The sequence below is a fragment of the Miniopterus natalensis genome, chromosome 10, assembly GCF_054644295.1.
Source record: "Miniopterus natalensis isolate mMinNat1 chromosome 10, mMinNat1.hap1, whole genome shotgun sequence".
Taxonomy (NCBI): Eukaryota; Metazoa; Chordata; class Mammalia; order Chiroptera; family Miniopteridae; genus Miniopterus; species Miniopterus natalensis.
Genome location: NC_142090.1, coordinates 50572654 through 50585391, shown reverse-complemented (window position 1 = coordinate 50585391; position 12738 = coordinate 50572654). Strand labels below are relative to the sequence as shown.

General features: G+C 34.9%; 1 protein-coding gene across 1 annotated transcript in view; it reads left to right on the top strand.

Annotated features, from left to right (window-relative positions):
• The window catches only part of LOC148092258 (cadherin-related family member 4-like), a 154063-nt gene that overhangs the window by 28209 nt on the left and 113116 nt on the right, over positions 1-12738 (top strand). The window contains exons 9-10 of the mRNA XM_087820869.1: positions 1456-1547; positions 3620-3733. Coding sequence (XP_087676995.1) covers positions 1456-1547; positions 3620-3733 — 206 coding nt within the window. The remainder of the gene's footprint in view (positions 1-1455; positions 1548-3619; positions 3734-12738) is intronic.

Sequence of the window (12738 nt, the reverse complement as noted above, 5' to 3'; positions counted from 1 at the left end):
ATCCATTTTAAAGAAATGTAGCTCTTTTAGAAATTCATAAGTTTCAAAACACATATTTGAGCTCGTGAGCTCACGCATGCACACACGCACACACACACTTCTTACTTTGAACCAAAACATACTTTTACTATATGTAGCAAAAACTCTATCTAAAATAAAAATTTGTGTTAAAAGAAACCTGTGCACAGAGGCTAAACTTAAGAAATAAAAATCTCCTAGGTAGGTCTTGACAATAATAAAAAAAAAAAGCTTATAGGTTTGGTACTTATGAAAACATTATTTTTGGATCACTTTGAGACAATTTAACTGATGTTCTTTGTAATTTCCTTTTGGTCTCCTCCAAATTATAGAAAGTTTTAAAAAGCTACACATGGATCCCAAGGAGGTCATTCTGACCTGATTTCTATCACAGACTTGACTGAACCAGCATGAGCTCCTTAGGAAGCATTTAGAACAAGATGTCCTTCTCTTCATCTTGTAGGCTTATGGTCCTTGAGACAGGAGTAGCAGAAAAGATAATACTTTCTCTGAAAAATAGAATAACTCTGTGGGTGTCTGTTAGGCTACCCAAAAGAGGGTATTGACACAATTTTCAGGTGGATGATTTGACACATATATATTCAGCTCACTTACTGTGTTAAATTATCCAATTGCCTTAACCAACTAGAGCAAACCACTAAATTAGCGAATCTGTTTACACATGAAACAAAGGTTCAAAATAAGCAAACCCATTCACATAAAAGTTGTTTCATACATTCTTAGAAATAAAGAAAGCATGAGGCTTTTGCAGGACTTCCTAATCTCAATTATAATACAGTGTTTCCTGGACATGGGATCCAAGATTCAAGAGCACAGAAATCAGGAATACAAGTATAATTTGTTAAATCACTTAGCAGGTGAAAAAAACTACCTATGCTTTAAATGTGTGTGCACTTGTGTTTTTGACTTTGAGGTAAGACAGAATCACATTTAGTAATGTTGAAAGGAAGGAAGGAGTAATTATTAGTTGAAGAAAGGAAAGTAATATTTATTGAGCACTTGTGAGATGTGTTATGATTAACATTTTGTTTAATCCTCAGAACTACTCTAAGATTAAAAATGTACTTAATCCTTATTGCTCTATTTTTTGTGTATTATTATAGAAAGAGATAAAAAGCTTCAATTATCTAAGAAATCAAAGTTGAAATCATATCTTAATGACCATTGACTGTGCCAGACACTGAGCAATTATATCCCATTCTATTCATTAGTCCCAAATGTAAATGTACAAATATGAAACTAATATTGTTATTTTGGCTCTCTTAAAATGGATGTTAATGGGAATAATTATTTTTCATCTTTTTTTCTGAAATTAGTATAATTTTAAAAACTGCTATGGGGGAAATACAGCATGACCAGAGGTAGTGGAAGAATTTTGAATTTAAATTATTGTTCATGGTTTATGTAATTGTATAGGTGTTTCAGTATCTGTTTTTGAAAACATCCCCGCATCTGCTTTTATATATATGATTCTTGCAAGAGATCCAGATCCAGGACAAGAACTGGAAGTACGTGTTTTATTGTCATCTATTTTTTCCCCAACTTTGATTTAAAAAAGAGTGTTCAAATTTTCAATGAGCAAAAAATTATTTCATCAGGCTTTGAATTTTTCTTTATATCTCATAGTAGTCATTGATGTGAAAAAAGAAATTCAAATCTTTGAATACAGTAACATAGTCTTTAAAGTGAAAGAAATAGACTTTCTGAAATGATCTAAAAGCACATTAAAAACTAGAGCTCACATTTATTTGCATTTATCTGATGACAATTACACAGCTGAGAGAATATCCTTTCATGTTTTATTGTCTTCTATTCATCCCAGATCAGGAATATTTTCTTTATTATACACACAATTTGAATAAAGTATATCTTCATAATATTTCTGGTTTCAACAATTATTAATAAATAATAGCAAATTAATAAGTAATGGGAGACAAAATAGTTTCAGATTAAGAGGGGGTAAAGAAGAAGAAATAAATATAAGATAATTCATGATACTAGATTCTCTCAGAAATTTTTATAATGTACATATTACCTATATTGTTATTATAGTGTAAGAAAAAATTGATTTCTTGATTACACAATATATTAAAAATCATACTAATGCTTTGGAATATTCTTCCCTAAATTTTGTGATCCTTAGTTTAAATCTCTTTAAGTAACCTAAGGTTTTTGTTTTTTTCCCCCTTTGTCCATACTCTAACAACTGGTTCATAAGCATCACTTGGAGAATATGGTTGAAATGAACATTTAGGGGGCTTGGAGAATTTAGTTTGTATACAACTTTTCTGGTGACCTGGTTATAATTAGGCATTGATCAGAAGTTCCAGTTTCTTTTCTTACTTTTTGTTTTCTTACTTGTGTGAATACTGAGGACAGAAGACAACACAGGAGAGCATAATTTCTGGCTTACCAGATTCAGAAGCTCCATATATGTGGGTGTGTGATGCATGAGGACTGATAGGGGTCAGGACTTGGACATGTGTGCTTAGGTGGGTGGGGGTTTAAATTAGAATATATGCATATGTGTGAAGAATTGGTATCTATGTAATTATTAATTATGGTGTGTGTATATTCTCTGTAACTAAAAATTATAATATCTTGGTTTTTTTGTAGAAGTCATTGGGAAATAAAAACCAAAGAAAGTCTTGGAAAACAGTAATTTTTTACAAATCCAAAGCTATAATAATAAGGGGAGAAAGAAAGGAAATGAGATTTTCCCATGAGAACATTTAATGGATTTTGGTGTAACATAAGCCAGCTTTGCTTGTTCACTTACAGACAAAGGAAAATCAGTTAATATGCCCATCAAAATGGTTGTGATTTTTTTGGGGAAATGGCACTGCATACTGCATCTCCCAGGTTTTATAATTTTCTTTGGATGTAAATTTAAAATATATAATGTCTTTACTAAATCCTTCTCACAATTTTTAATGTTCATCTTGAACCTGAGCCCAGTTATAATCATGAGTGATAATGATAATGTTGATGCTCATTAAAAACAAATTTTGTCTAAAGCAATATTTAATTGTGCCATAAAGAAAATCAATATGAGATCAAATGGCTTATTCCAGGAAATACAGTGCATGTGCCTCCTTTCTGAGTATACAAAGACAAATGATGTTTTTATATATTTTATATATTTTGTATATTTGTATATTTTATATATATTTTATATTTTATATATATTTTATGTATATTTTATAAATATATATAAAATTTATATTTATATATATATAATGACATTTTTATATATTAGGAAACTCTATAAATGCAACACTAGAAAGTACTCATTATAAACCCAATAATAGCTATTTACCAAAACTGTTCTAATACCTAAGTACAAAAATCTTTGGAAAAAATAAAACTAAAAATTGTGAAGGAATTTTCAGATTGTTTTTGAAGTCTGGAATTGAAAGAAAGTTTAACATTTATTTTATGGGCATTGTCTTGACACAATTAATATTGTATAGTTAGGTTTAGCCATATAATTGTACCAAAACTGTCTGTTTAAAATTCATGCTTTTTCAATAATGTATTAACCATTTTTTGTGTGTGTGTGTGCATGTGCATTTTTAAGTTTTTAGTATTAAATTCTTCAGTTAATGCCACTGACTACTTTGCTTTGGATTCATATAATGGTGTCATATCTAAAACCAGAGAACCTCTTTTGGACTATGAAAGGAATCCTAAGGTGAGAATAAATATAAATCTTAACATTAAAATAATAAATATACTTAAATACTCTGCAATAAGAATAATTTTCAATATTTTCTTTTTTAAAAAATTTATCTTTATTGTTGAAACTATTACAGGTGTTCCATTCTCCCCCCCGCCCCCCAATTGACCTCCTCCACCTCACTCCCACCCTCTCCCCAGGCCTTCACTTCCTTATTGACTTTGTCCATGAGTTCTGTATATATTCATATAACTTCTTTGGTTAATCTCATCCCACCCTCCACCCCCCTTCCCTCTTTCCTTTGAAATATGATCATCTGTTGCATGGGTCAATGTCTCTGGATCTTTTTAGTTCATCAGACTCTTTTGTTCATTAGCTTCTTCTTAAAGAAGACTCTTCAACATTTCCTGTAGTGCTGGTCTGGTGGTGATGAGCTCCTTTAGCTTTTTCTTATCTGTGAAGCTCTTTCTCTGACCTTTAGTTCTAAATGATAACTTTGCTGGGTAGAGCAATCTTGGTTGTAGGTCCTTGTTTTTCATCACTTTGAGTATTTCTTGCCACTCCCTTTTGGCCTGCAAAGTTTCTGTTGAGAAATCAGCTGACAGTCGTATGGGGACTCCCTTGAGGTAAGTAATTGCTTTCCTCTTGCTGCTTTGAAGATTCTCTTTGTCTTTAACCTTCAGCATTTTAAATATGATGTGTCTTGCTGTGGGCCTCTTTGGGTTCCTCTTGTTTGGAACCCTCTGTGCTTCCTGGACTTGTAAGTCTATTTTTTCCCCAGGTACAGGAAGTTTTCTGTAATTAATTTTTCAAATAGATTTTCAATTTCTTGCTCTCTTTCTTCTCCTTCTGGCACTGCAATAATACAAATGTTGGGCCTCTTGAAATTGTCCCAGAGGCTCTTTATACTATGTTCATATTTCTGGATTCTTTTTCTTTTTGCTCTTCTGGTTGGGTGGCTTTTGTTTTCTCATTTCCAAATTGCTGATTTGATTCTCAGCTTCCTCTACTCTACTGTTGATTCCCTGTAAATTATTCTTTATTTCAGTTCATGTAGCCTTCATTTCAAATTGGTACTTTATTATGTCATCGATTTCCTCAGTTGTTTTTGTAATACTCTTACTAATATGCTTGAGCATTCTTACAACAAAAATTCTGAACTCTGTATCTGTTAGCTTGCTTGGAATTATTTCATTTAGTTCCTCTTCTAGAGATTTCTTCTGTTCTTTCCTTTGTGACATTTTGGCTGCTTGTAGGTGTTTGTTTCTCTGTATTAGGTAGAGCTGCTATGTCTCCTGGAATTTGTAGAGTGGCTTTGTGTAGTAGGTGTCCTGTAGGGCCCAGTGGCTCAGCCTCCTCAGTCACCTGAGCTGGGCCTTCTAGGTGCTCCCCTGTGTGGGTTGTGTGCACTGTCCTATTGTAGTTGAGCCTTGGTTGCTGTTGGCATCACTGGGAGGAACTGACCCCCAGGCTAATCAACTGTGAGGACCAGCTGCAACTACAGCCAAAGAGCTGCTGTTCTGGAGACACCCCTATGGAGCAGGATTTACTTCAGTGGAGCTTTGGTGTTCACCAAGTACACTCCTTGAGTGTGTCACTAGTGGATGTGTTAGGGTTGTAATTCAGTGTGGTTGAGTCTCACCACCAGGTTCACTGTCTCTGGGTCCTCCTGGGAGGTGCAAAGTAAGCCTGTACCAGTGCCTTGCCCAGGGCCACCCAGCATGAGCTACTCAGCAAACTGTATTGGCTGCTACTTGTGCTGGACTTGGAGGTGGCCAGGAGAGGCCAAGCCATGAACTAATGCAGGCTGCCTCTAGTGCCAGGCCTGGGGCCACTTATCAAGCCATATGGGGCATGCTGCTGCTTGTTTGAGAGCTTTTAGGAAAGTCCTAAGCATGAGGCTTAAGAGGCCACTTGCACAGAAAAGCCCCTGGAAAATGGCCTGGATGAGCCTGCAGTTGGGGAGGGGGGGGGCTCTGGGAATCAGGGGGCAGGGCCAAAGGTGTGAGTCAGGTGCTGACAATTCAAATATGGCACCTGCCTCTCGGCTGTGTGTGGGGAAGGCTCACCAAAGGAGCAATGACCTCCACCAGCTCTTCTGCCTGGGAGAAAGCTGCCCCTCCAGCTCTCGCCCAGATTTCAGGCAGGTTAGTTCCTCCCCAAGACTCCCTGGTTCTTTCAAGCTGCTGCCCGGTGCTGGGTTCAGAGGGAGAGCGTCTGAGTGAGTCCATGTGCGGGCTTCTTAGGAGGAAAGCCTGGGACTCCTAAAGCCTCTGGGACCCTCAGCGACAGTCCCCGCTGGTTTTTACAGCCCAAAATTGTGGGGATTTCTCTTCCCGGCCCTGGAGCCCTGCGCTGGGGGCCTGATGTGGGGCTGGGACCCCTCACTCCTCCGGGAAACCTCCGCCACCAAGATTCCCTCCAGGGTTTCAAAGGCAGCACTGGGTGTGGGCCCTTGGCAGTGTCTCCGATTCAGCCCCGATCCACCCACACCTCCACCCCTCCTCCCGGTCTTGGTGCTGTTTCAGTTCCCTGGTTGTGGGGCTTCTGTGCAGCCAGATCTCAGGAGGCTCTGAGTGATGGTGGTTCTGTATTTTAGTTGCATTTTTGATGTGGTTGCGGGAGGCAGCGGGGACAGATGCTACCTATGCCACCATATTGTTTCTTCTCAATTTTTAATATTTTCAATAGTAAATTTTTAAAACTTACTTAAATTGAAATAAAAAATTTCAAATTTATGTAACTGCATTTTCATACTTCCATAGATTAAACAGAAATTCACTTTAAGAAAATCAATTTAAAAGCTTATTTGATTCATTTTACTTTCTCCATTGAAATTTATTTAAATATTATTTCAGTTTTTGTGTTTGCTTATTCAGGTTTGTATAAAAGTTGAAGAAAGTGTTGTCTACATATTTAAAAGCATAGAACTGAGACAATATTCTATGTAATTAAGTAAAATTACACTTTTTTACATTCATGGGCATGTCTGGAGGACTGCTGCTCTCCTTGAATTTACTGGAATATAGAGATCTGGCCTCTGGCCTGTTTTCCTCACCTCCCATCCCCTGCAATGTTCTGGCCAAATTTCAAATTTGCAAATACTTGGGGAAAAAGAGAGGTAAAGAAAGGATAAAAAAAAAATAACATGTTCATAGCAGCGTAATTTACAATAGGTAAGGTATGGAAACAGCACCAAGTGCCCATCAGTAGATGAGTGGATAAAAAAGCTGTGGCACATTTTCACCATGGAATACTACACAACTGTAAAGAATAAGGATATTGTACCCTTTGGGACAGCATGGATGGACTTTGAGAGTATTTTGCTAAACAAAATAAGCCAGGCAGAGAAAGATCTTATCACATGTACTTACCACATGATCTCACTTATATGTGGAATATAATAAACAAAATAAACTGGTGAATAAAGTGGATCCAGAGTCATAGAACATGAAACAGACTGAGGGATCTCAGAGGGAACACGGGGAGGGGGGTGGGTGGGGAAAGGTTAATCAAAGAACTTATATATTTATAAGCATAACCCATGGACACAGACATTGGTCTGGGGAAAGCCTGGGGGTAGGATGGATGCAGGGTGGAGAAGATCAGTGGGGATAAAAAGGAGACATCTGTAATATTTTCAACAATAAAGATAAAGAAACTTAATAAAAAATAAAAATAAAAAATCGCCTTCCCTACAAAGTCATTCTGGGAAATGAGACCACTAAAATTTCAAATGTTTTAAAGTTTTTTTCCACATTCATAAAGTTTCTAGTTGTAGGGTTATCAAGTATTATTATTATCATCATCATTAACATCTTACCTAGAACAAAACTTTAAATACTGAAAATATTTTGACCAGGACTTTTTCTCACTGTGTAAAAGTTAGGAAAAAAAATGAAAAGCAACTGTCACTCCAGGACAATTGACAAATATAATATTACTCTTCACTCAGGTGCTGTAGAGTCATCTCTCAGGTGATTAACTTTGCTGTTTCTCATTCCTAAACAAAGTGAACTTGTTCTTTTCATATAAAAGACCCATTGAAATTTTGATTTTAATTGGATTGAATTTATGAATTAGACTGAAGATAATTATATCTTTATTATCCATAACCCTGAAGGATTTATTCAGAAGTTTAAGTCCTTGTATTATTCTCCGTAAAATTTGGCATTTTTACACATTATATGTATGCATTCCTAGACAACTTGAATTTTGCTGTTAAATAATCATTTTCTCATTGTTCTTCAGGGTTATAGAAGAAAGTGTTGATTTTTCTATCTTGATTTTGAAAACAGCAACATGACTAACTCCTCATAATAATTCCTAGGTCATCTTTCATTTTTTATTCATTAACTTCATCAAATACTTGTGAAAAGTGATAGTTGTTTCTTCCTCTCTAATTCTTATAACTTTTTATTCATATTATAGGGCTATTTTTGTGATGAGGACTTTTAGAATAGTATTTACTTATATGTGGTAATAGTAGACATTCTTGTCATGAATTTTAAAGTTATTGTTTAAATGTTTCAAATGAGAATGTTACTTGTAAGGTTATGATGGACAATCTTTACTAAATAACAAAATTTTCTTTATTCCTAGTTAAGAGTTTTTATCACAAATTTGATGTTGAATTTTATTATGTTTTCTTCCATCTGCTTAGAAAGTTAGATAGTGTCTTTTTTAATCTAATAAAGTTCTGAATTACTTTAACACATTTTCTATTATTATACCATCCTTGTGTTTCTGTCATATAACTTACCCCACAAGGTAGTTTTCAGTACAGGCTAATATATTCAATTTGCTAATATTTGAATTTAATTTTGGGACTCTAGTCCTGACAGTTTCCTCCTGCCTTTGCTGACAAAAGCTCAAAGTGGTTTGTTCCCTCATTTCCCACCCTCACTCTTGACCCCTGCCATAGACAAGCTCATCTTTAAAGCAACTTTACATGTTTATATATTTGCACAGTGTTGAGCAATTATACCTCCAAAGGGGTTTGGACTCTGCCAGGACATCACTGGCCTAAGGAAAGTTTGTGTTAATTTCCTGGCTGGGCTATTTTTTAACCAAATGAGCCTCACTCTCTCTCTTTCTCTCTCTCTCCCTCCCTCTCTTCTTCCCCACCCAAAAATTTTATTTCAGATATATTCTAGAAGGATTATGACAAATTATTTAACTCTGTTCACCAAACTGATATAAACGCAAACTTTCGTTTGATAAAACTTCACCCTCTTTTGGTTTACATGTCAGTCTTTTTCTTATTAGAATGTGATTTTCTCCCTGTTAAAGTTATTTCTAATTTAGTTTTTGTCTGTTGAGAACTGCACAGGGCATCATCTAGTTAGTGCTCAATAAATATTTCTTTCATTTATTTATTTATTTAAATTTATTTTTAATTGCTGAAAGTCTTACAAATGTCCCTTTCCCCCATTTATCCCTTCCCCCCACATGCCTCCCCCTAGGCCTTCACCACATATTGTCTGTGTCCATGGGTTATGCATATAAGCATATACGCTCTTAGGTTAATCTCTCCCCACCCACCCCTGCCTTCCCTCTGAGATTCCTCAGTCTGTTTTATGCTTCTAGGTCTCTGGATCTATTTTGCTTATGGGTTTATTTTGTTCATTAGATTCCACATATGAGTAAGATCACATGATACTTGTTTTTCTCTGACTGGCTTATTTAGCTTAACATAAGTCTTCCCAGGTCCCACCAAGCTGTCTCATAGGGTAAGGGATGGGATCCTTCTTGTTTACAGCTGCATAGTATTCCATGGTGTAAATGTCTGAGAAGATAGTTGATATGATTTCAATCTTCTTGAACTGGTAGACACTTGTTTTGTGTCCTAACATGTGATCTATCTTTTAGAATGTCTCATGTGCACTTGATTAGAATGCAAATTCTGCAGCATTGGGATGAAATGCCCTGTAAATGTAAATTAAATCCATCTGATGTAGTGTGTCATTTAGAATCACTGCTTTCTTGTTGATTTTTTTGTCTGCAAGATCTATCCAGTAGAGTGGGTGGGTCTCTTGTAGATAGCATATATGTTCCCTACTAGGACTGTATTGCTGTTGATCTCTCTTTTAAAGTCCTCTAGTAGTTTTTGTTTTGTTTTGTTTTTTCCCAGCCTGAGTGAGTCTTTTATTCTGAAGTGGGTCTCTTGTAGACAGCATATATTTGGGCCTTGCTTTCTTATCCATTCAGCTACCCTATGTCTTTTGATTGGAGCATTTAATCCATTTATACTTAAGGTTATTATGGATAGGTACTTATCTATTGCCATTTTAATTCTTTATGCCTATGTTTCTCTATTTCTTATTATTACAGCAGTCCCTTTAACATTTCTTGCAATGTTGGTTTGGTAGTTATAAAATCCTTTAGCCTTTTTTTGTCTGGGAAGCTCTTTATTTCATCATCTCTTTTGAATGATAGCCTTGCTGTATAGAGTATTCTTGATTTCAGGTTTTTTTTTTTTTTTTTTTTTTTTTTTTTTTTGCATTACCTTGAATACTTCATGCCTTTCACCTCTGGCCTGTAGAGTTTCTGATGAGAAATCAGCTGACAACCTTATGGGAGCTCCTTTGTAGGTAACAGATTGCTTTTCTCTTGTTGCTTTTAAGATTCTCTCTTTGTCTTGAATTTTTGGCATTTGAATTATGATGTGTCTGGGCTCAGGGCTCTTTGGGTTTTTCTTACTTGGGACTCTGTGCCTCCTGAACTTACATGACTTTTTCCTTGACCAGGAAGTTTTCTGCCATTATTTCTTCAAAGAGGTTCTCAAACCCTTGCTTACTTTCTACCTCTTCTGGCATTCCTATGATGTGAATATTGTTACATTTCATGTTGTCCCACAGCATCTTAAACTGTCCTGGGTTTTTTTTGTGTTTTTTAAGAAAAATTAAAAATATATATATTGTTATTGATTTCAGAGAGAAGAAGGGAGAGGGAGAGAAAGATAGAAAAATCAATGATGAGAGTCGTCATTGATCTGCTGCCTCCTGCACTTCCCCCAGTGGGGATCAAGCCTGCAACCTGGGCATGTGCCCTGACTGGGAATCAAACTGTAAATTCCTGGATCCCAGGTCGATGCTCAACTGCTGAACCATGCCCAGCTGGGTGTCCTCCTGTTTTTTGTTTATTTCTTTTTGGTTCTCTGATTAATTTTTTCTACCCTATCTTCTAATTTGCTAATCCAATCCTTAGCTTCCCCTAATCTGCTGTTTATTCCTTTCAATGTATTCTTTATTTCTGCTATGTCATTCTTAATTTCCTTCATATTTTTCATTTATGTTCTCATTCTGTTGAGCATACTTATGATCAGTATTCTCAACTCTATATTTGATAGATTGCTTACCTCCATTTCATTTAACTCTTCTGGAGAATTCTTTTGCTCTTTCATTTGGGGCTTGTTTTTTGTCTCCTCATTTTGGCTGCCTCTTTGGATTTGTTTCTGTGTATTAGTTTGATCTGCTAGGACTCCCAGTGTTTTGGATGGTCTCTGGTGTAGGCCAATGTCAGATGCTGTTTGTGACTGGCCTTGAGTGCCCTGTTTGAAGCTTTCCACACTCTACAGCTTGTCACAAAATATTTCTTGATTGAAAGCATAAACTCTATCTACCTATTTCAAAGTTCTCTGTGCTTTGTTAAAACTTAAAACATCAAGAATCAATATATTTCATTGTTTCAAAAACAGTTTGTTCAGTATTTGCTGTATGCCTAGTACTGTGTTGGCACCCTTGACCTGATTTCTAAGACACCACACATTTATTTTCATCTTACTTTTTTTCTAAAGGAAGAAAGCACTTACATTATTTTAGGCACTAGTAAGGTACAAATAATAATTCTTATGAAAACTCTGTGAAATAGATACAATTATTACATTCATTCTATAGATGAAGACACTAAGTCTAAATAAATAACTTACCCAAGATTATCCAACTGACAAGTAAATGAATCATGATTCCAATAAAAGCAGCCTAACCTCAATGTGGGTTATTCACAACTATGCTACCTTGCCACTGTTTGTCATCTTTTCTGAAAAGCTGTTATTATTCTCCCTCATGCTTTTATGCTTTGCTGTCATAACCATATAGGTCATATACAAACTGTGTGCTGCTCATTTTAAATATCAATGTTTGGTGTTTAATAGGTACACTGAGAATTTATGAACAAACAAAAAAATGACTAATTCAGAACAGCTTCACTATCATAGAGAATCCCAGTTTTTTAAGACTGTGTCAAAGAAGGGGAAAATTGACACATTTGAGAATAAACTTTTCATTTTAAATCATTATTTTTCCTTGCCTTTAAAAAAGATTATATATTTTTTCCTGAGTAATAATTTACTTCAGTTATAATATGTTTTTGGTTAAGATACATTTTAGTTAAATATTCCTTGTAATTTCAGTTTCTTATCATTTATTTAAAATATTCCTGAAATGGAAATCTCCATAAGGTATACTCTCATAGAATTAAAAGCACTTTGAAGTTTTTTTTGTTTATACACATAATTATTACTTATAGAATTAAATTTAATAAAAGAAAAATTAAAATCATTCTTTATCTTCCTCAAACTTATTAGCTATTACCTTATTAGACAACATTTCTTATTTATTTACACATTAGGATATTAACTTTTTTAATGGAGTTTTACTACTTCTTTGAGTTTTCCAAAGTATGCATGATTTTTAAAATAATTTCAAAAGTAAGAGAGTTGTTTAGCTTTATATAATTTTTTTTCTTAACCACTGAAACTTAAGTTACTCTTATTTGTTAGGTATTTCAAGAAATTTAATTTGGCTATTTTGCCTTAAATATAGCACACCAAAACCAATGTTTAAAAATATAGTCAAAGTTCCATAACAATTGGTAGGTAGCATTAATAACATAAATATGTATAAGAGTACAAAACATATTCCTCTCAACAAATGACCTTAAGATGTTTTGGGAATGAATCTACATTCTTATGCTTGCAACTTTTTAAAGAGTTTTTTCAATTATATTTTTAAATCATT